Source organism: Plectropomus leopardus, chromosome 20, assembly GCF_008729295.1.
Source record: "Plectropomus leopardus isolate mb chromosome 20, YSFRI_Pleo_2.0, whole genome shotgun sequence".
In the NCBI taxonomy this organism is placed as follows: Eukaryota; Metazoa; Chordata; class Actinopteri; order Perciformes; family Serranidae; genus Plectropomus; species Plectropomus leopardus.
The window spans coordinates 9,678,996-9,697,261 of NC_056482.1; the positions used below are offsets into that span (position 1 = coordinate 9,678,996).

At 39.6% G+C, this 18,266-nt stretch overlaps 1 protein-coding gene across 4 annotated transcripts in view; it reads right to left on the bottom strand.

Annotated features, from left to right (window-relative positions):
* Positions 1-18,266, bottom strand: part of arhgap24 (Rho GTPase activating protein 24) — a 94,276-nt gene that overhangs the window by 14,267 nt on the left and 61,743 nt on the right. For 2 of the 4 annotated variants that reach the window (XM_042509460.1, XM_042509462.1), the window contains one exon: positions 4,369-4,491. In XM_042509460.1, coding sequence (XP_042365394.1) covers positions 4,369-4,491 — 123 coding nt within the window. Of the gene's footprint in view, positions 1-4,368; positions 4,492-8,659; positions 8,932-15,253; positions 15,322-18,266 lie in introns of those variants that run through there. The other 2 variants (XM_042509461.1, XM_042509463.1) reach the window with 2 other exon arrangements.

Consider the following 18,266-nt stretch of genomic DNA (forward strand, 5'->3'; position numbering starts at 1 on the left):
CAGTCAAACTGTCTTCATTTCCATCTCTCTGAAAATGTTTTTTTAATCATCTTTCACTGGCAACAAAGCTTGTCTTGTGTTCTTGTCTTTCTCCTCTGGGTCAGTCGCTTCAGAGACTTTTCCACTTCAATCTTTACAGCAACCCAAATAAGACAAAACAAGTGAACGGTCACAGATTCCCAAGAAACATTTGAAACTGTGTATCCATTTCCCAATTCTTGTAACGGAGTAAAATATAAATGAAGCTCCACAATAAATATCCTCACGCGTCGAAACGAGCATCAGAGAACAAATGAGAAAAAGTGACTGGATGAAAAGGAGGTCATCCCTCCAGACGTTCTGGTCATGAGTCTAGGAATGTTTTCCTGGGTCACATGTAACTGTGCGTGTGCGCCAGCTTATGTGGAGTGTGTGTGTGTGTTTATATGTATGTTTGCTGGCTTGTACCACGATCACAAAGACCTCCGCACGTGAGAGGGACTCTTCCACTCTACAAACACTCAGCAGGTTCCTTCAGCACTCTCAGGTTCTGTTAGCTACACGGCCGACTGCTGCACACGCACTAATGTCTACACACACACACAAACACACACACACACACACACACACACACACACACACACACACACACACACACACACACACACACACACACACACACAGGGGATAGAGGTCCAGTCACAACCTGTGCTGTGTTCCGAAAAGCGTACATGTACTTTTTATTTTTATTTTCAGTACATACACAAACATCTACATATGTTGCATGGAGTATGCATACAATTAAGACATACTACTTCGTCATAACATTGCACTGTGAACTTTTGACCTAAGTATATCAATCACAATTCGCAGCGCCAAATTTTAAGTAAAAAGATAAAGTATTTTGAATGCAGCAGATTTTAATGTTATCACTTAATGCAGTTCACCAAGTTCGCCAGAGACAGAGGTCAACCTCGACAGCTCTACTCTTATTACCTTGCAATGTATGTACGTGTAACTTTTAAGTTGTGACTGATTGATCATTATTATCACGGTAGCTTCTGCCAGTTTTTTAATGAGCTATCATCTGTCTGCAGCTCAGCTGATGTGATGAATTGCTCATACTGTGGTCAGAATAGCCAGAAAGGCATGCTGGCTTACATTCTGCAAAATGCAACCGGATGCAGCTGGACATCCTGGTATTTTTGGCAAACTGCATTTGATACTCTATGTAGAGGGACATACTAAATCTCTTTCTGGCATACTGAGCAGTATGGTAGTATGCGTATTAAACGGACCAACTGTCTGATTTTACCCTTTTTTGGGGCATCTCCTCTCTCTTGTCTTTGATTTTTTTTTCTGTGGTTTTGGTCGATGAATGTTCTTTAAATATGCAAAATGATCCCGATATTTACACATTTCATACTTAACTAAATGTTACATATTCATGGAGCTATAAAATGAAACAAAACAGCTTCCACTGTATACATAGGGCTGCGTTTTGGCAAGAATCTGGCTAGGGTTGCAACAGTTTGAGATTTAGTACGGTAACCGTCTCGGAAAATATCATGGATTCATGGTGTATGGTATAACACAATTACTATGATCACTATCAGTGACAATGACCCTTAAAGAGATGAAAATGGCAGTTTTTCAGTTCAACAGACCCTTTATATTAATTGAAACTTAAAACCATTTTTTGTGTTCAGGTAGTCAAGGAGGAAAGATGTGCACATGCAGGTGAGATTTCTCTGTCCAGCTGCATTTTAAACCATAGATAAGCAAATGCACATGTTATGATCAAAAATCTTTACATGGAGACTCTGGATTAAAAATCAGTAGTGTTTTTGAGAATCAATACAGTATCACGACACAATATCGCAATACTCAAGTGTTTTGATATTTTCTTACACACCTAATATACAGATTATACAAATCTCGGCAAGTTATATACAGCATGGGAAATCTGAACCACCAGCAGAAAGCAGCAAAACATCAAATTTTTCTGTGACGTACCTCTAACTGTGGTGTTACACTGAACTAAAATTAGGCTAAAAACATTGGCTGACTAATGCTGTTTATGCCAGACTGAAACATGACACGTGAAAAATGTAAACGTGGTTGGAGGAAGTTGTCTGCGGTGACCTTTTCAGTCCAAAACAAAATAAAACAGTGTGGAAATTCTCCCACATAAGCTATATAGAACATGGCTGGAAATAAAAAAAAAAAACATAAATAGTATGAAGGATAGCCTTTTTAATTTCCTACATAGCATTAACCCAACAGCACCAATAGTTCAAATTAAACTGCAAACTCTTAAAAAAAAGTGAAAAAAAAAAAGTTTGTAATTACCATGAAATAAATCTCCAAAGATCCAGATGGAGAGACCACAGCTGCACATTTCTCAGTGGTCTGTCCTCAAACTTTCTCTAGTCCAACTGTTTGTTCAGGCTGACCAGTGATTAAATCAACATCATACTGAGTGTTCAACACAACATGACAGCAAACTCTTCTGTGGGTCACACACAGGCTTCGTTTTGGGAGCTCCCGTCTCTGTCACTCTCTGACCAGAAATTCCTAATCACACTTCAGGGACGCTGACCAGCCAATCGGGGCTCAGTTAGCCTCTGCTGCAACTGCAAAATGTGAAAGCCCAGAAAATGTGTGTGTGTTCCGTTTATGTGTGTGTGAAAGCCCGGCTCCGCTCCAACTTGGAGCCACCTTTCTTGTGGCATCTTTGACAAATGGCTCGTCCTTTTGAAGAGCAGTCAACTGCAATAGACATCAAACTCCCTGCACTGAAAACAGAGGGGCCAGCTCAGCCTCATCTATTCACTGTGACACAGAGAGCTGCCTCAACTGCCTGTCCGGTCTCAAATGCCGCACTTGTGCCCCGCTCATTCACAATGTAGGCCAATGTCTGCCAGTTAAGTCAATAACTAGCCGAAGCTGCGCAGCAGGATGCTCGGTAATCATCACACTGATCCCAAGAACAACTTCATAAGAACAATTATAACATCATGCACTTCGTATGCGTCACAGCGTATCTGATAATTACTACATCACCATTGTTTGGCCGTTTTTCTACACATGCGATGCAATTTTAACATGTTGATTCCTTTTGTTTATTAACACGAATGAGCTGGATAGGAGGGGAAAACAGATATGCAGAAAAATGACCCTGACACAAGAGCAGAGATTCAAGTGGTACAAATCAAGTAGCTGAAAATATTGCTAGGACTAAAGCTGTTAATGCATCTCATCATAGTAAGGTCAAGTATTTGTAGTGAGGCAACCAACATGTGGCGGGATGCCCACAATATGGAGTAAAAGATGGAGCAACCTGTTGCTATATCTGCCAACAGACTCTTGAAACATGCCAGTTTTAGATCTGATTTAGATAAAGTACTTAAAAGTTATTATGCAAAATGCAAAAATGAAAAAAACAACTGATTATGAAATCACAAAATTTCAGATAGTCCACTTTGTAGACTGTAGCTACCTGCCCAAGCAGATTACGCCCACCTCAGACAATTCTTGTAATTCCAGAAGACATGCCACAGCCGCATATCTTTGATTTATGTCATTTTGCTTCTGAAATGCTCCCAGTACGGTATGATGCTGTGTGGAGGATGGAACAAAACTGGGTGGCAGGCAGACCGCGGAAACAGCCCGGTGTAACTGTCCCCTCCCTACTCCCTTACAGTCATCTTAGCGGCAAGGAAGACTGAGCCACAATGAAGGCCAAAATGTTGCCTCAAACAGGCCGTTAGGCTTGCTGTGTTTAGCCAAGTAAATTACTACAAAACAAAGTACAAAAACTTGCAGCCTGGACTGGCCAGTTAAGAGGAGTGAGGGGTCAGCAGTCAGTGATGGCATGAAACAGGCTTTTCAACAACTGTGAATCACCACAACTGTGAGAGGTCCTTGAGCATACACTCATAAATGTGCACAAAAAATATTAGGCTGATTGGTCCAGTAGTTTGCAAGATTAGGTGAAGACAGACAGATCAACACACACACACACACACACACACACACAAAGCATGATCCCCTCCAGGCTTGGCTCGGTGGAGATAATCACTGCTAAGTCTTGTCTCTGTCGTGCCCCCACAAATGGATTTAGGTTACACTATTGTCATGGCACACAACTAAAGTTTGTACTTTCATTTCTTAGTTAAACACAGTCTGCAATATAAAAGACGCAATTTGTAACTGAAATCAGACCACAGTCAGCCGTTTTACGTCCTTGCTCAAAAGCACTTCGCAGAGATGGTGGTGATTGACTTATCTATCCCTCAGCACTTTAAAAACGTCATCCAAATGAACACCAAACTGTCTCTCATTTACATTACATTACATTAAAAAACAATGTGTGTGTTGACTGACCTCCACCAAAAGGAGCCCAGATGACCCTGCGGATCGTCTTCACCCAATCCTCCATGTCATTCTGGGTGCTGGCCATAAGAAGGTAGGTCTCATGGTTGGCTGTCATCCGCTCTCTGTCTCCCCCTGTGCAAATAAAAGACAGACACACTCACAATTCAAATATCCAGTAGAGAGCAGACAAAGTCTAACTACCAGACGCAAAGTGTCTCCTGCCCTCCTTAACATGAGAAGTCCTTTCTCAGTGTATGCATGCCATAGACTGTACACAAACAACCGACCTAGCCACCACGACGTCACCCAGTGGTTTGTGGACTCCCATTTTGAAGCCTTGAGTTTGCCTTTTTTTGGATTTTTGGAGCCAGAAGTGATCATGTCTGGAGGCATTTCCGGATCATAGGAACTATTTCATAGTTCTGAGAACCTAGTTTTAAGAATGGCCCTTTTTATTGTGCCTGCATGGCAAGAACGAGGAACAATGATAGTTCTTAGAACCTTATTTTGAGGCACTTTTTGAACTCCTATTTCAGAGTATGTGCTCTCCTAGCACAAGAAGAACAGTGAATGACACAAGCAGAGAGTAACTGCTCAAACTGCAACTGCTATTTAAAAAAAACTGTTAGCATTGTAAACAATTTACAACACACAAAAACAAACACTTCATACTGACAAACATGGAAAGAAACAGACAAGTGGGCTGACAGTGAAGTCCAGGTTTCCCTGAGCATACATGTGATGGGGGAAATACAATGCGATTTTAATTATTAATAACTGTAGGCCTCAATAAAATTAAATGGGTGAGTTATATAAAAATGTACCCCCTGTACAGTTTTCATATATGTTGAAATTAGCTATAGAGACCAAAACTGTGTTTGGGAGAGGCTGTAAGCATGTTTATTTCCGCTGTAAAGCTGGGCATTTTCATTTAGGGGTCTATGGGGATTTACTCTCTTTTGGAGCCTCAAGTGGCCGTTGGAGGAACTGCAGGTTTTGCCACGTCTGCCTCACTTCTTTAGCCCCGGAGGTCACTGCTTGATGTGCGCCGCTGGTTTCAACTTTCTTGTGCAAGTTGCATACTGAACTTTGATCGGCTCCCGCACTAGTTGTTGTTACAAAATCATCAAAGTCTGATTTTAAAGGAGAAACTTTCCCCGTTCAGCTGATGAATTAAAACCATCCTTCTGATGTTAAACTCTGAACATACATCATTCTGCTCAGTGAAGCCCAAACATCCAAATGAAAAAAAGACATTTTTGAATAAAAGTTGACTTAAAAGTGAAAGCTCTGAGCAGAGTGTGACCTCCTGGTAACCAACATAGCAACGACTTCAAATGTGCTTGGATGACACAGTGATTTACCTGAACCTAACTGGTAGGTGTCTTTAGAAAAATAGGGCAGTTTTGGACACATACACACAGTCTTTTTAGCCGCAGTGATAAATCAAAAGAAATGTTTATATCTCTGGGCAGAAGAAGTGCATGTTCCATTAGAGGCCGGCTCGGCTATCCGGATTCAACTTGTGGATAATGGCCACGAGCACTCTACTGCCATGTGATACCAGACAGACTGGAGTGCAGGGTCTGGACCCGTTTCATACAACAAATCTGGTTGCAGCGATTACTATGACAACACAACCCATTTGTACTGCTCCACTTCAGCTTCACTGAGATGAAACAAACAAACAAACAACTCATGTCATTTCACAGGGATGCACCTGCTCTATTACAAAAAGAGATGAGCTATTAAGAGACAAATGGTGTGTCACACAACCAATGAATTATTCATGACTTTGACCACCAGGGATCCTGCTCCATTGATTGTGGCCAGGGATGAGATCTGTGTGTTGCATGCAAAAAATATTTATAGACTGCAGCAACACAAAATGACAGGCACACTAAGGGATCAGGTTTACACAGTCCTAGTGAGAACTAATGACTTGAAACAACGCAAATAATTGTACTTTTTCTGATACAAACCAAAAGGGTGATTAAATTTCTGCATCCAAGGATAAAAAAAAGCTAGGGAAAATGTATATGGAAAAAAAGAAAAAGGGAAAAACTGCATTTGTAAAAATCAGAATTACGTATTTTAAATTATGTAACAAAATTATTATAATTTTAAAGCCCTTTTCCCAGGTTATTTCCTTGTTGTTGTTTTGTTTTTCTTTTTGCTTGCTTATTTAGTTTTAGTCATTTTCAGGTACTTTTCTGTTTTTCATCCAGCTCCCGTTTTTACCAATTTCTTTATCTTTTTTATGTTGCACATTGCCGTTATCCTATTTTTTTTTTAAAGAAATCAGTTTGCTTTAAAGGGTTGAATTCTCTAAAGTTACTTATTTGAAATAAATAAATTCCCAATTGTGGATGATAACAAGCTCTTCTTCCTGTGTGGTTTAAATGTACTTTTTACATGTAACTTTATTAAATGTAAAATGTAAATTGCTTTGGACAAAAGCATCTGCCAACAATGCAATGGGATTAGCTTTAAGAGTCACGTTCTAACTGACTGTCAATAAGCCACTTATGCAGGTTTCAGTTTACAGACTTGTTGCTCTTTAACACCAATTAAAAAGAACCCCCCCCCCCCCCCCCCCCCCCCAAAAAAAAAACAGCAACTCTTGTTGTCAGCATTATAATCTGAAAAATGTATCCACATATGAACAACAGAACCCAGGACAGCTGGATCTGGAGCCAGACTTTGACAGTGATATTGATGCTCCCTGTCAGTCCTAATGAGATCCCATTAGGCAGCAGATGCCAGTGTTTGCCCTGCGTGGCACAGTATATGTTCACCATGTTTATCCACTTTACAAACACAGACAATGCTACAGTAATAAACCAAAAGTCAATAAAAGCAGCCAATATGTCTGTTTTCTTATGGCATAATAATAATGTAATTTCCTCAGCACCAATAAGAGTTGCACCCTGCACTAGTTAAAGTGTGTAGCTTCACCTCATGGAGAGATCCATAACAGCTTGTTTCTAGAATTGTATTTACTCACAGGCATAAAGGCACATATAAGCAGGTAGTGATGTAGTGTGTTTTTTTTTTTTATCTGCAAAACCTTACTCTCTGTCCTGTTCAAGGAAACCAGGTGGTGACAAATTTAAATATCTGGTAGTCTTTAAATTTATGAATATTGCCTTGTTTTAACCTTAATGTTATTTTTATTGCAAATTTTCACCATTCTCCCAACTGCTCCAATATCATGACTACCGTTGGAGCAGAAGTGATTATTTAACAAATCTATTGGATGATTTCAAGCAAAACTGACAAATGTTCTCTCAGCCCAACTTTTTAAATGTGAAGATTAGATTGTATCTGTTCTATAGTAGTGTAAAGAAAGGGTTCCTTTTTAGTCCCTTGAAGGATTTTTTTCCCACTTTTCTTAAAAAAATACATATCCACAAACCCAAAATACACACACAAGCACAAAGAGGACCTATACACATTCACTGATGGAGAGATGTTAAGAGCCAAAGAGATCGACAGGTGCCCCTAGCAGTTTGGGGTTTGGTGCCCTGCTCAAGGGAACAGCGGCAGTGCCATGGAGCATGACCTGGAACCTCTCCAGTCCACTCTCAGTGATTGGTCCTTACGGGGATTTGAACAAGCAACCCTCCAGTTCCAAAGCCAAGTCCCCCCTGGACTGAGGTACTATTTGCTGTATATAACAATGCATTGACAATGTTACCTAGAGCATGATTGAGAGCATTTTCAGCAGATTCATTGATAATGAAAATAAGTATTAGTTGCAGCTCTTAATCAAACAGAATTAATGGCATGAATGTAGTAGTTAACAGGGCAATCACGACATTTGCTGTTTAAGTAAAAATCAAGGTCAAGATCTGCCAAGTTTGAAAAGTAATAGTTTACACAATTTTGTAAAAAGCATACTGTTGCTTCATTACAGCCAACGCAGTTAATACACCATTCAAAATGAATCCATCAATGTTGTGCCTGCAGTAACAGTAAGGATGCCTAATTAAAGCTCTCTCTCTCACATTCAGTTCATTAAAGTTTTAACCCATATTGTGATTTGTGTGCAGGAAGCCAGTCCTGTCTTTTAACAGCCCAGGCTCGTGCCCTTCTGATCCAGTGATTAGCCACCACCCGCTATTGACTTGAGCCTCACAGCTCCCATTAATTACACCTCACACTGTGTGGACACAATTGATCAACTCTGCCATTCACAGCACCATATTTGCAAGCATACCGACATTTATATCTAAGCTATTTGCGCGTTTGGTCCGTTTATGACTAAAACGTGAAAAAAGAGGAAGCTTCAGCTCACCTCTCAGCGCAGGAATCACATCCAAGAAGTCATTTCATCCTCAGTATGTGACGCGCAACAGATTCCCAAAGATGTCATTTGTCAACAAAACGAAACGACGCACTGATCGGCTGCTAAACGTGCAGCTCGCTTACATTCGCACGTGCGAGTTCTCCAGCCGGTGGAAAAGCACTGTCCCTCCAAAATACTTCGTCTGCAAGACACGAGACACGTTTATCCTATCAACCTGAAGTCCTCCGTGTAACAACCCCTCACAGCGGCTGTTAAAATAACGGATTTAATTCAGAGTGAGAGACAGAGTATCGACGTGTTGGTGTGTCCACTGTGTGTGATTGCCAGGGGCGTGCGTCGGTTTTTCAAGAGTCAGAAGCAACTCAGCTTCAAGCCTGAAAAAAGCCCCCCAAGATATATAGTTTAATTCTTTAAAAATTCAAAATAATTCTGGAAAAATGGTCGTTTTTCATACATTTTATGCAATCAGGAATGAATTGTGCATTTATTGTGGACTATTTTCAGCCGTGGATTTATACACATTTGATGCTCTGGGTATTTAGAGCACCAGGAAGATACAGTATATATGATTGATGTGTTTTCAATTGTTTTTTTTGTTTTTTTTTAGCTCTGTTGCACAGAGGAATAAGCTATATCAGGCTTTGGTCAAACAGGCATGTATTTTATATTACATTAATTGTTTTGGTCTTTTCATGGGATTTATTGAAAACAATAATAATAAAGAAGTGTTCTCCCCCCTTTAAACCATTTTGCAAACACAAAAGTGCACACCTGTTTTGAAGTAATACAAATGCAACACAGGAAATATTTGGATTTTTGACCAAACAACAAAAAAGCCATAAATGTGACTCAATAGCAATATATCAAATATGAAAACAATGATGACAGTGATATATGGCTAGCATTTTGTGGTTCTTGAGAGAAAGAGGTAAAGTTCATATCAGTTAAAGAAGCTTTCTGTCTATTTAGCTACAACTGACAACTGACAAGGTTACCATGTCAAAGCAGGTGCAGGCTATTTTTGCAGTGATTTATTAGGCTGTGCGTGGGAAAATGCACTTTGCTGCAAAACATTTGCTTTGGATAATTACCAGTGTTAGTACAAACTTGCTCAGATATTCTACTACAATCAATGTGTTTTTTTCTCATAAAGTACAAGGAAATATCATTACACTATTAGCATAATGATGCACAAGAAAACGACAACATATCCAGAAAATTTATGCTTGTCCTGCTTTTTATGAGCTGCCCAACCAGTTTTGTTTATGTACATTTTGATCAAAATGCAATATTATTCAGCCCCATCAGTCGCTCACGTGTGGAGCGGTGAAGTGAATCTGTCGGATGGATGCCACAGTGACACCAATTAGATACAATGGCCAATTTGGCACACACAACTTTCTCAGTCACATTTGCATTGATTGTCATGCAAAGTAATTGTGATTCCCTGGTTCCCCCGTGAGTGCTTTTGTCTACATTTAAAACCGACCAGCCCTTTCTGTTTCCATTACTTGCATGGAGAGACAGCATTTCCTTTTGGAAACAACTGTTGTGAAGCTGTTAAACAAGCGTGCAACAGGATTATACAGCATACCATGGCTATTACACACACTCCTGTTCCCCCTGCCATTTCCTGTTGATGCTCCGCTTTCTTCCACAGTGGCTGAATTGGCCACATTGTTTATAAAGACGAGAGATAAGTCAAACATACTTAGTGCATCAGCTTCCTGGACAAAAAAAACGCATTACAAATCTTGTGAAAGTGCTGCTCCATAGATTTCTCTATGACTGAGGAACATATTTATTTATTTATATAGTTTATTGTATAGAAACAATTCGAATTAACAAAGTATAACTTTCAACGGCATTTGCGCTACCAAAAATGGGTCTTTTTCAGCAAGACAATGGTGGCATTTCCAGTGGCAATTGTGCCACCAAAGCGGGTATTTTTTGGCAATACATCAGCAGCATTTTTAGCTGTCTTTGTTTCTTAGTGAGACATTGATGGCACGTTCAGCAGCGATTGTGCCGTCAAAAGCCTCAGCAACCTTTCCAACGGTGATTGTGCCGTCGAGACTGGTTGTTTTTTTAGCGAGACATCGTTCGCATTACCAGCAGTGATTATGCCACCAAAGTGTTTTTTAGTGCAACACTGGCAGCATTTCAAGCAGCAATTGTACCACCAAAACCAGTTATTATTTTGCAACACAATGGCTGCATTTTCAGCGGCACTTTGCCACCAAAAGCAGTGTGTCTTAGAGCAAGACATTAGCTGCACCTATAGCATATTATGCCTCCAAAACAGGTTGTTTTTTAGCGAGAGATCAGAGGCATTTTCTGCATCAATTTGCCACCAATAGTGGGTGTTTTAAAACAACTATATTTCCTGATTCAATTGTGCCCCCAAAACTGGTTGTCTTTAAGCAAAACATATGCAGCATTTCCAGCCACTCAGCTGCTTTTTAGCGACACATCGCGTAATTTCCTACCTTGATTGCGCCATGAAACGTGCATGTTTTAAGCCCAAACATGATCTTTTCCTTATGATAACCAAGTGTTTTTTGTGCCCAACTATTATCACACATTAAAATTGTTAAAACATAAAAACAGGTTTTACCATATCTGCTACATAATAACGTAAAATGTTACATAGCCATAGTGTGCAAAAATGAATGACGCCAATTCTATTTAGTTGATTTATTCGGCAGATTGGTTTTATAGGAAAAGCAGACTGAAACCTAGCAGCTGCAATGATTGAGTCATCAGTTTGTGAATGACATAGGTGCTATAAACTGCTCCAGGCATTAATGAACAGTGTTCCATTTGCATACTTGGCAAAGATGACGCTTTCTTTCTTCTATGGGACCTTTTTTTTTTAGCTAAAGGCAATAAAAGTATTTTGGCGAGCAAGTGTTAATTGTCTAGAGACTCGTTTTAGCCCAATCTCAAACTCACAGCATTTCCAGATAACTCTTGGGGCATTGTCTGCTGTGGACAGACACATAAAGGTCAATCAATGATTTGTCTCCATAGGATAAAACTGTCATCAGATGAACAGATAATCTGAGAAAACTGAAGCCAAATTCCTGTGAAGAACAAATATTAGAATATTAATTCCTGGCCTGCAACTTTCATAGCCATCTGGATTTTGGGCAATTAAACACTGGCTGCAGAAAGATGAAAGCGTTTAGCTCAAATATCATCCTGTCACCTGTAGGTACATTTCCGTATCTGTTCACTGAATAAAATGACTGGAGGCTCCTCTTTGACAGATTTTTTATTGGCTGTAGTGAAGCTGCCTGCAGGTATTATTCTCCAGCACACAATTCTCTGTGACTGGCATGGTGTCTCAACCCCACCCCCGCTAAATCACTGCCTCTTAAATGAGACCAATCCCAGCAGGAGTCGCCTGCCAGAGACAGTCGAGGATCTTCACTTATTGCGCGACTGTACCTGAAGAGACAACCGTGACAGCTGTCACAATTCCCCCGATTCGCCACGCTTCAGCACACCGCTCCGAACTTTTAGAAACTCAGCGCTGAACAATTGTCAGCTTCACAGAGGCGTACAGACTGCTGCTTCTGAGGACATCTTGTACTAAAGAAGGATTCAGTATTCACCTTGAGACTTACACCTTATGAAAAAAAGTTCAGAAAAAGAGAAAACGCCACACCCTTTCACTTTCCAGCTAGAATTCGTATGACAATACTCTGCAATGGAGCACCTAATGTTTTATGCCGGCCTAACACCAAATGACTTTTCACATGGGCTCCCGTGATCCTGATGATTTGGTGTAAAATGGTCATAAACTCAGTCCGAGTTGAGCAACAAAATACAAAATGTAAGTTTGTGCACAAATACATCTTATCTTTATCAATAATACTGATGCCGAATTGACAAGAATGCTGTTTACACGTGACACCTTTTATCTTGTGTTTCCAGAGATGTTTTTGCAGGCATATAGGGAACTGTTAACATATCATATTTCCTAGAGGGAGTTTGATGTAATATGTCCCACCAGGAGCAGGATGGGATATCCTGTCTTTGCAAAATCTTAAAGACATGGATGGATTGCTGAATAGGCCTACAGGGCCCAAAGTGGCCTTTCTCTGCAAAATGTCTCTTAAATTAAGACATAACCAGGAAAAGACTCAAAAAGACCACAAAGAGATGCAACAAAGCTGCAAGGAGACACATAATGACTACAACAACAGACTAAACAACCACAAGGTGAGACAAAATAACTACAAAGTGACACAAAAAGACCAAATAATGCACAAAATTACCTAAAAAAAACCCAAAGAGACACAAAACAAACACAAAGTCTGTGTGTCTTGCACCTATGTAGGAGAGGTGAATTGCATATTTGTGTCCAGGGGCCTGTTGTTTCATAAAACACCCATGCTGACAGTGTTTGACCACAACCCCACATTGTCTTTAGATGTAAAAGGGTGAAGAATTTATACTCTAAAAACTCTTTTCAAAGGCTTTAGTTTGTACTTTTCTTTTGCTATTTACACACAAGAAACATTGTAATCCAGCTGCATTATGCCATAGTATAACCACAGACAAGTGTTTACAACCAACCTCAAAGGAAAGACATTGCTTAGATGAAACGCATACTTGTGTTATATTAAGCATATTATACATCACACACTTCTCAGTAATTGCAAATCCTCAAACGAAACCCTAACATATCACTGACAATCTTATATTGTATTAAATTATCTCCACCTTCTCCAATTATTTATAACTGCCTTCTGTGTGTGTGTCATAATTACTATCTGAGTCGGCTTCAAACAGCTAACAACTGTTCATTCCTGTTCTGACCACCAGCCTTAATAAGTGGCTGATCCCAGCTGCAGAGTAGTCTTTAACTAATGGCTCAAAAACAGGTGGGAGACAACAAAGGATCCCACTGTGCTGTAATTGCTCACAGATACCTGGAGCCCTGATACACTTCACTGTGACCTATACCTCTGTGACTAAGACCTGTAAAACAACAACACTCAGTGCATCCAGAGGAATCAACGAATAAATGGGTTAATTTTGTACAGACAACAGTATTAATCATTCACCATCCACTGTCACCGCTGAAGGATGCTAACACTATGTAGTTTTGCTAATACTATAAAATGTTACCATAATGCACAATGTATTTTATGTTCTACGACGTTTTCATGTTGTTTTTGTTCCATTTTTTTGTGGGGCAAGCAACGGACTGTAGCGCTGTGCAAACTGTGTGTACTTATTAGACTTACATTATTACTGAAAGAAATTGTTGGGAAATAAACTTACTGTCTTTCTTGCTGTGAGTTTGATGAGAAGATTGATACCACACTCAGATATGTATGTTTAATTTGAAACTACAGCCAAAAGATGGTTAGCTTAGCTTAGCATAAATGAGCTTAGCTTAGCATAAATGAATTCCCATGAAACAACAAGTGTTTGACTTTACACCTCTGTTTTTGTCGGCTATGAATTTATCAAACTCAACGTATCAGACAAAGCTGGCCATTTCTCCCGGCCTCTTTACACTAAACTAAACGAAGCAAAGCTAAGCTAAGCTAAGCTAAGCAAACTAACTGTCTTCTGTTTTGTAGCTTCATATTTAACAAACAGATTTGAAAATGGTATCCATATCCATAAACATATTCCCAAAATGTAAAACTTTTCCTCTCATGTGGTTATTTATATTTAAATAAATAAATAAATAACGGCATGTAATTGATCTAGGTACAAGGCAGAGTATACAACTGAAACCTTAAAAAACTGTTGTGTATTTCTGCCTACTAAGCAGTCCAGCAATGTGACAAACCTCATGGTAACCTCATTGCAAGGATTTAAAAAAATTTGAATTTTGGCAGACATTATCCAGGAGGGAGTGGGTGTTAAAGACTTAGAAATGACCTAAAAAATATTCAGTATCCGCAGAAGTGGAAAACATTTTGTTGGAGACTCGCAATGAAAATGTTAAGTTCTTCCAGACATTGATTGCGCTGCTTGCCAAGTGGAGGAAGCAGCTGCTGCTGGCCCACAAAACAATGCAGACACTGTAACTACCTTGTTTAGCTTCAAATGACAAAAATATGTGTCATAATTCCCCCAGTATGAGTGTGTGTGTGTGTCTGTGCACAGGGGGAGATTAAATGACTTCATCAGTGTCTGTTCACTCTTGTATGCAAGAGTCTTCTTGTTTGCATGCAAGCAAGGGCAAGCTGAGATTCAATATTGTGTCTAATGATAGTCTTCCCAGAAGTCCACACATCCTAAATACCTCCAGCAGAGCAGGAAGTCACTCACCCAGCGACAATGCGAAAATGTTGGTTCATTCATACGGAATGATGACGAGGATTAAAAGTGGAAACAAAAACTACAGCTCTCTCCTTTTTCATCTCTGGTTTGCAAACGCTGGCGCCCTTACACACAGTCTGTTTCATTCATGAGTGATATCACCTCCTGATGATCTAATCCTTCCACAAAGAGCAGCTGTTCAACAATGAAGTCTGTAGTAAAGACATCAGTGAAATGCATCCATTCAACAGGCTCGAAATAGTCAAATAACACACTTATTATTGTTACCTTGATGTGAGGACAGCAAATCACATAATCCGTACTGTGGTAAACTATGTATCGCCTGATGAACCATCTCCATGTCTCCTCCACACCCCTGACTCTGGCAATCCAGAAAACAAGCTCCCTGAGTGGGTTACAAAGTCGCGGCCGCCTGGGTTAACTTGAGGACGGGAGTTCCTGACGGAGGAGTGGCTCTGCCAGGTTTTTGGCCTGGCTCAGAATGAGTGAGTGAGCACAGCTGAGAGGGTGTGAAAGAGAAAGGGAAGGAGGGGAGGGAGGTTTGAAGAGGGGGTTGGGGAGTACACACACACACACTCACATACTTCTCTTTAGCACTGTAATGGGAACAATGGGCAGATCTCTCTGAAGGCTTTGGTTTAAAAAGGCCACTGGTTTGACACAGGGCATGACCCCATAAGCAAACATGGGATGTCCCATTCACACTGCAATGCTTTGTTAACATCTTCAACCACAAACTGCAAGAGCACAATAATGTCATAATATTGACTTTTTGCATGTGGGAGTGAGAGTGTGCATGCAGTATTATTACTGCTACATGTAATTAATATTATCACAGTTTCATTACATTTTCAAAAGTTTTGGTATTGTAGTGTTATATGTTGATTTATATCACAATTTGGGCTAGGGTTGAATGGATGCATGAGGACTATAAAAAAATACTTCCAAGTTTACTTTATAAAAGCCATATATGGTTATTAAGAAAAATAAAAACAGAACAATAAATGTTTGTGCCACATGTTCAGGAGGGGCGGAGGAAGGACCAGTTACATAGCTCTTATGGTCCACCATTGTTTGGGTGTATTGATCAAAGTTTTAGGTCTAAAATGATGGGGCTGTAATGTAACTCATGCTTTTATTCTTATTTAATTTATTTATAAATAATCTAAACCAACTTTAATAAGGAAGTAAAACTAATGTAGACAAAACAAACAAATTGAAGATACGCAGTTAGGATTGTTTTTTTTCTTTTTTTCTTTTTTTCCTGACATTTATGGTGTAAATTAATGGTTCTCAACCTTAATTGTGTCAAAATCCCCTAAACTGATAAATCTCAGATCCCCATTTGATCAGATTTGGCTTCAAGGACGTCTATCTGACACGATTATGGTTGTTAGATATGATTAGGACCAGAATTTTACAGTTATCAACTTCAGTTGGGGAGATAACTGTGGTGAAAGTAAAACCTATGATTGGAAAAGTCACTTTAATGACTCTTTCTCACTTTGGGATCACTTCCATAGTGAAAATAAGCCATACTCCACTTTTCTGGGGACCCCCACAAACTCTCTCAGGGACCCCAAACCCTTTGTTGAGAACCAGCGGACTAAACCATGACTCGATTAGTTGAAAACATAATCGACAGCTTAGTAAACAACAAATAATTGTTAGCTGCAATTTTTTTCAGTCAGGTGTCCTTTAATTACTACATTTAAAAACACCTATGTCCAATTGTCAAAAAACAAAAATACTAAGTAAGTTGAACGGATGACACAATGAGTTAACGTTACGAAGATGAAGTTGGCCATAATGTTGGCGGCTATAAGCTAACGTAAGCGAAGGTTATCTTATAAAGTTTGCTGCAAAATGACTTTATACACGATGTCGCTAACATAATGTGAAAGGTTATATCTATACTTGTCACTAACACTTGCTAACACCATGATGCCTTACTTTACAGCAAATGTAGACATCTTTGTTTATATTCTTTATGTTGAGCTGCTTAATCCAAAGGAGACACTTTCCTCTGTTTACGTGATGTTTAAGGGACTGGATAAAATAAAATTAATTCTCTGCCCTCATAGGCTACCTCGTATCAGTGTCGCATTCACCCAATGCATACTGCTTGACCAATTTCTAAGGTTATAACTGCATAAACTTAAATAAAACTGCAGGAAAATCAAAATTTGACTGGCTTGTGGTATTTGAGGGCAAAGCTTAGCGACAGGTTAATAGTTTGCTGCAGCCCTTGGTGACAATATACACCTTTTGTATTCTTTTGATTCTAATGATGTAAAGATTTCAAAATGTTAAATAATTAAAATAATCTAAATCCAGGAGTTGCCAGCAGAGTTAGTTTTGTACATTTCTGCAAACTACAGATACATTTCATTTTGAAATGTCAAAGCGTATGAGTTAAAGCTGTCATCCGAAGGTCGAAGGAATGTGGGATCATGTGACACCTGGGCGAGACGCCCGCCAAGCTGCAGACCATTGTTTGAGACCAACAAACAACAAAGTTGTTTTTGTGAGTCATTCCTGTATTTCCAATGGCTCTTTAGCAAACAAATATGGGTGTTTTTACCAAGACATTACCATATTTTCTGCTGAGATATTGCCATGGAAATTGGGTATTTTACACCAAAACATTATTTTTTCCTAACCTTAACCAAGTGTTTTTTGTGCCTAAGTTTCAACATATCCACTGCAAAATAATGTATAGCCTAATAAAGCATCTGTGGTTTGCAGAAATGTACAATTCCAACATTTATTCTGGCAACTGGGTTGCCAAACTCTCACTCTTTAATATCAAATATCCTAAAATCTCATGGTGTGTAACTTCTCTCTCGCTGTGGCTACATCTTCCCATGTATTTATAATGGGTGTCCTGTTCCTCCTGACCCCCGGTAAGGTATCGATGGCTAGTTCTCTTCCTGGTGTCAGGGTGGTCCTTGGCTGTCAATCGGCATAATCTGAAGGCAGACACCACAACATTAGCCTCCCCAAAGACATTGTCTGGTGGAGAACACAGACTCCATAGATTTACTACAGCTATCCATTACCATCTGATGCTGAATGAGTAACAAAGTGAATAGGAGTGAGGAGGTCAAAGGAGACAAGGATTGTTTGGCTCTACTGTCCTCCACAGGCGCCCATAGGGACGAAGGTGATCATGGCACCAAAAAAATGAAGAAAAATGGCCACATCAAGTCTAAATTGTCTGTATTCTTCAGTGCTGAAAGGCAAACATGATACCGCGCTGTTGAGTAGGAGAGAGTTT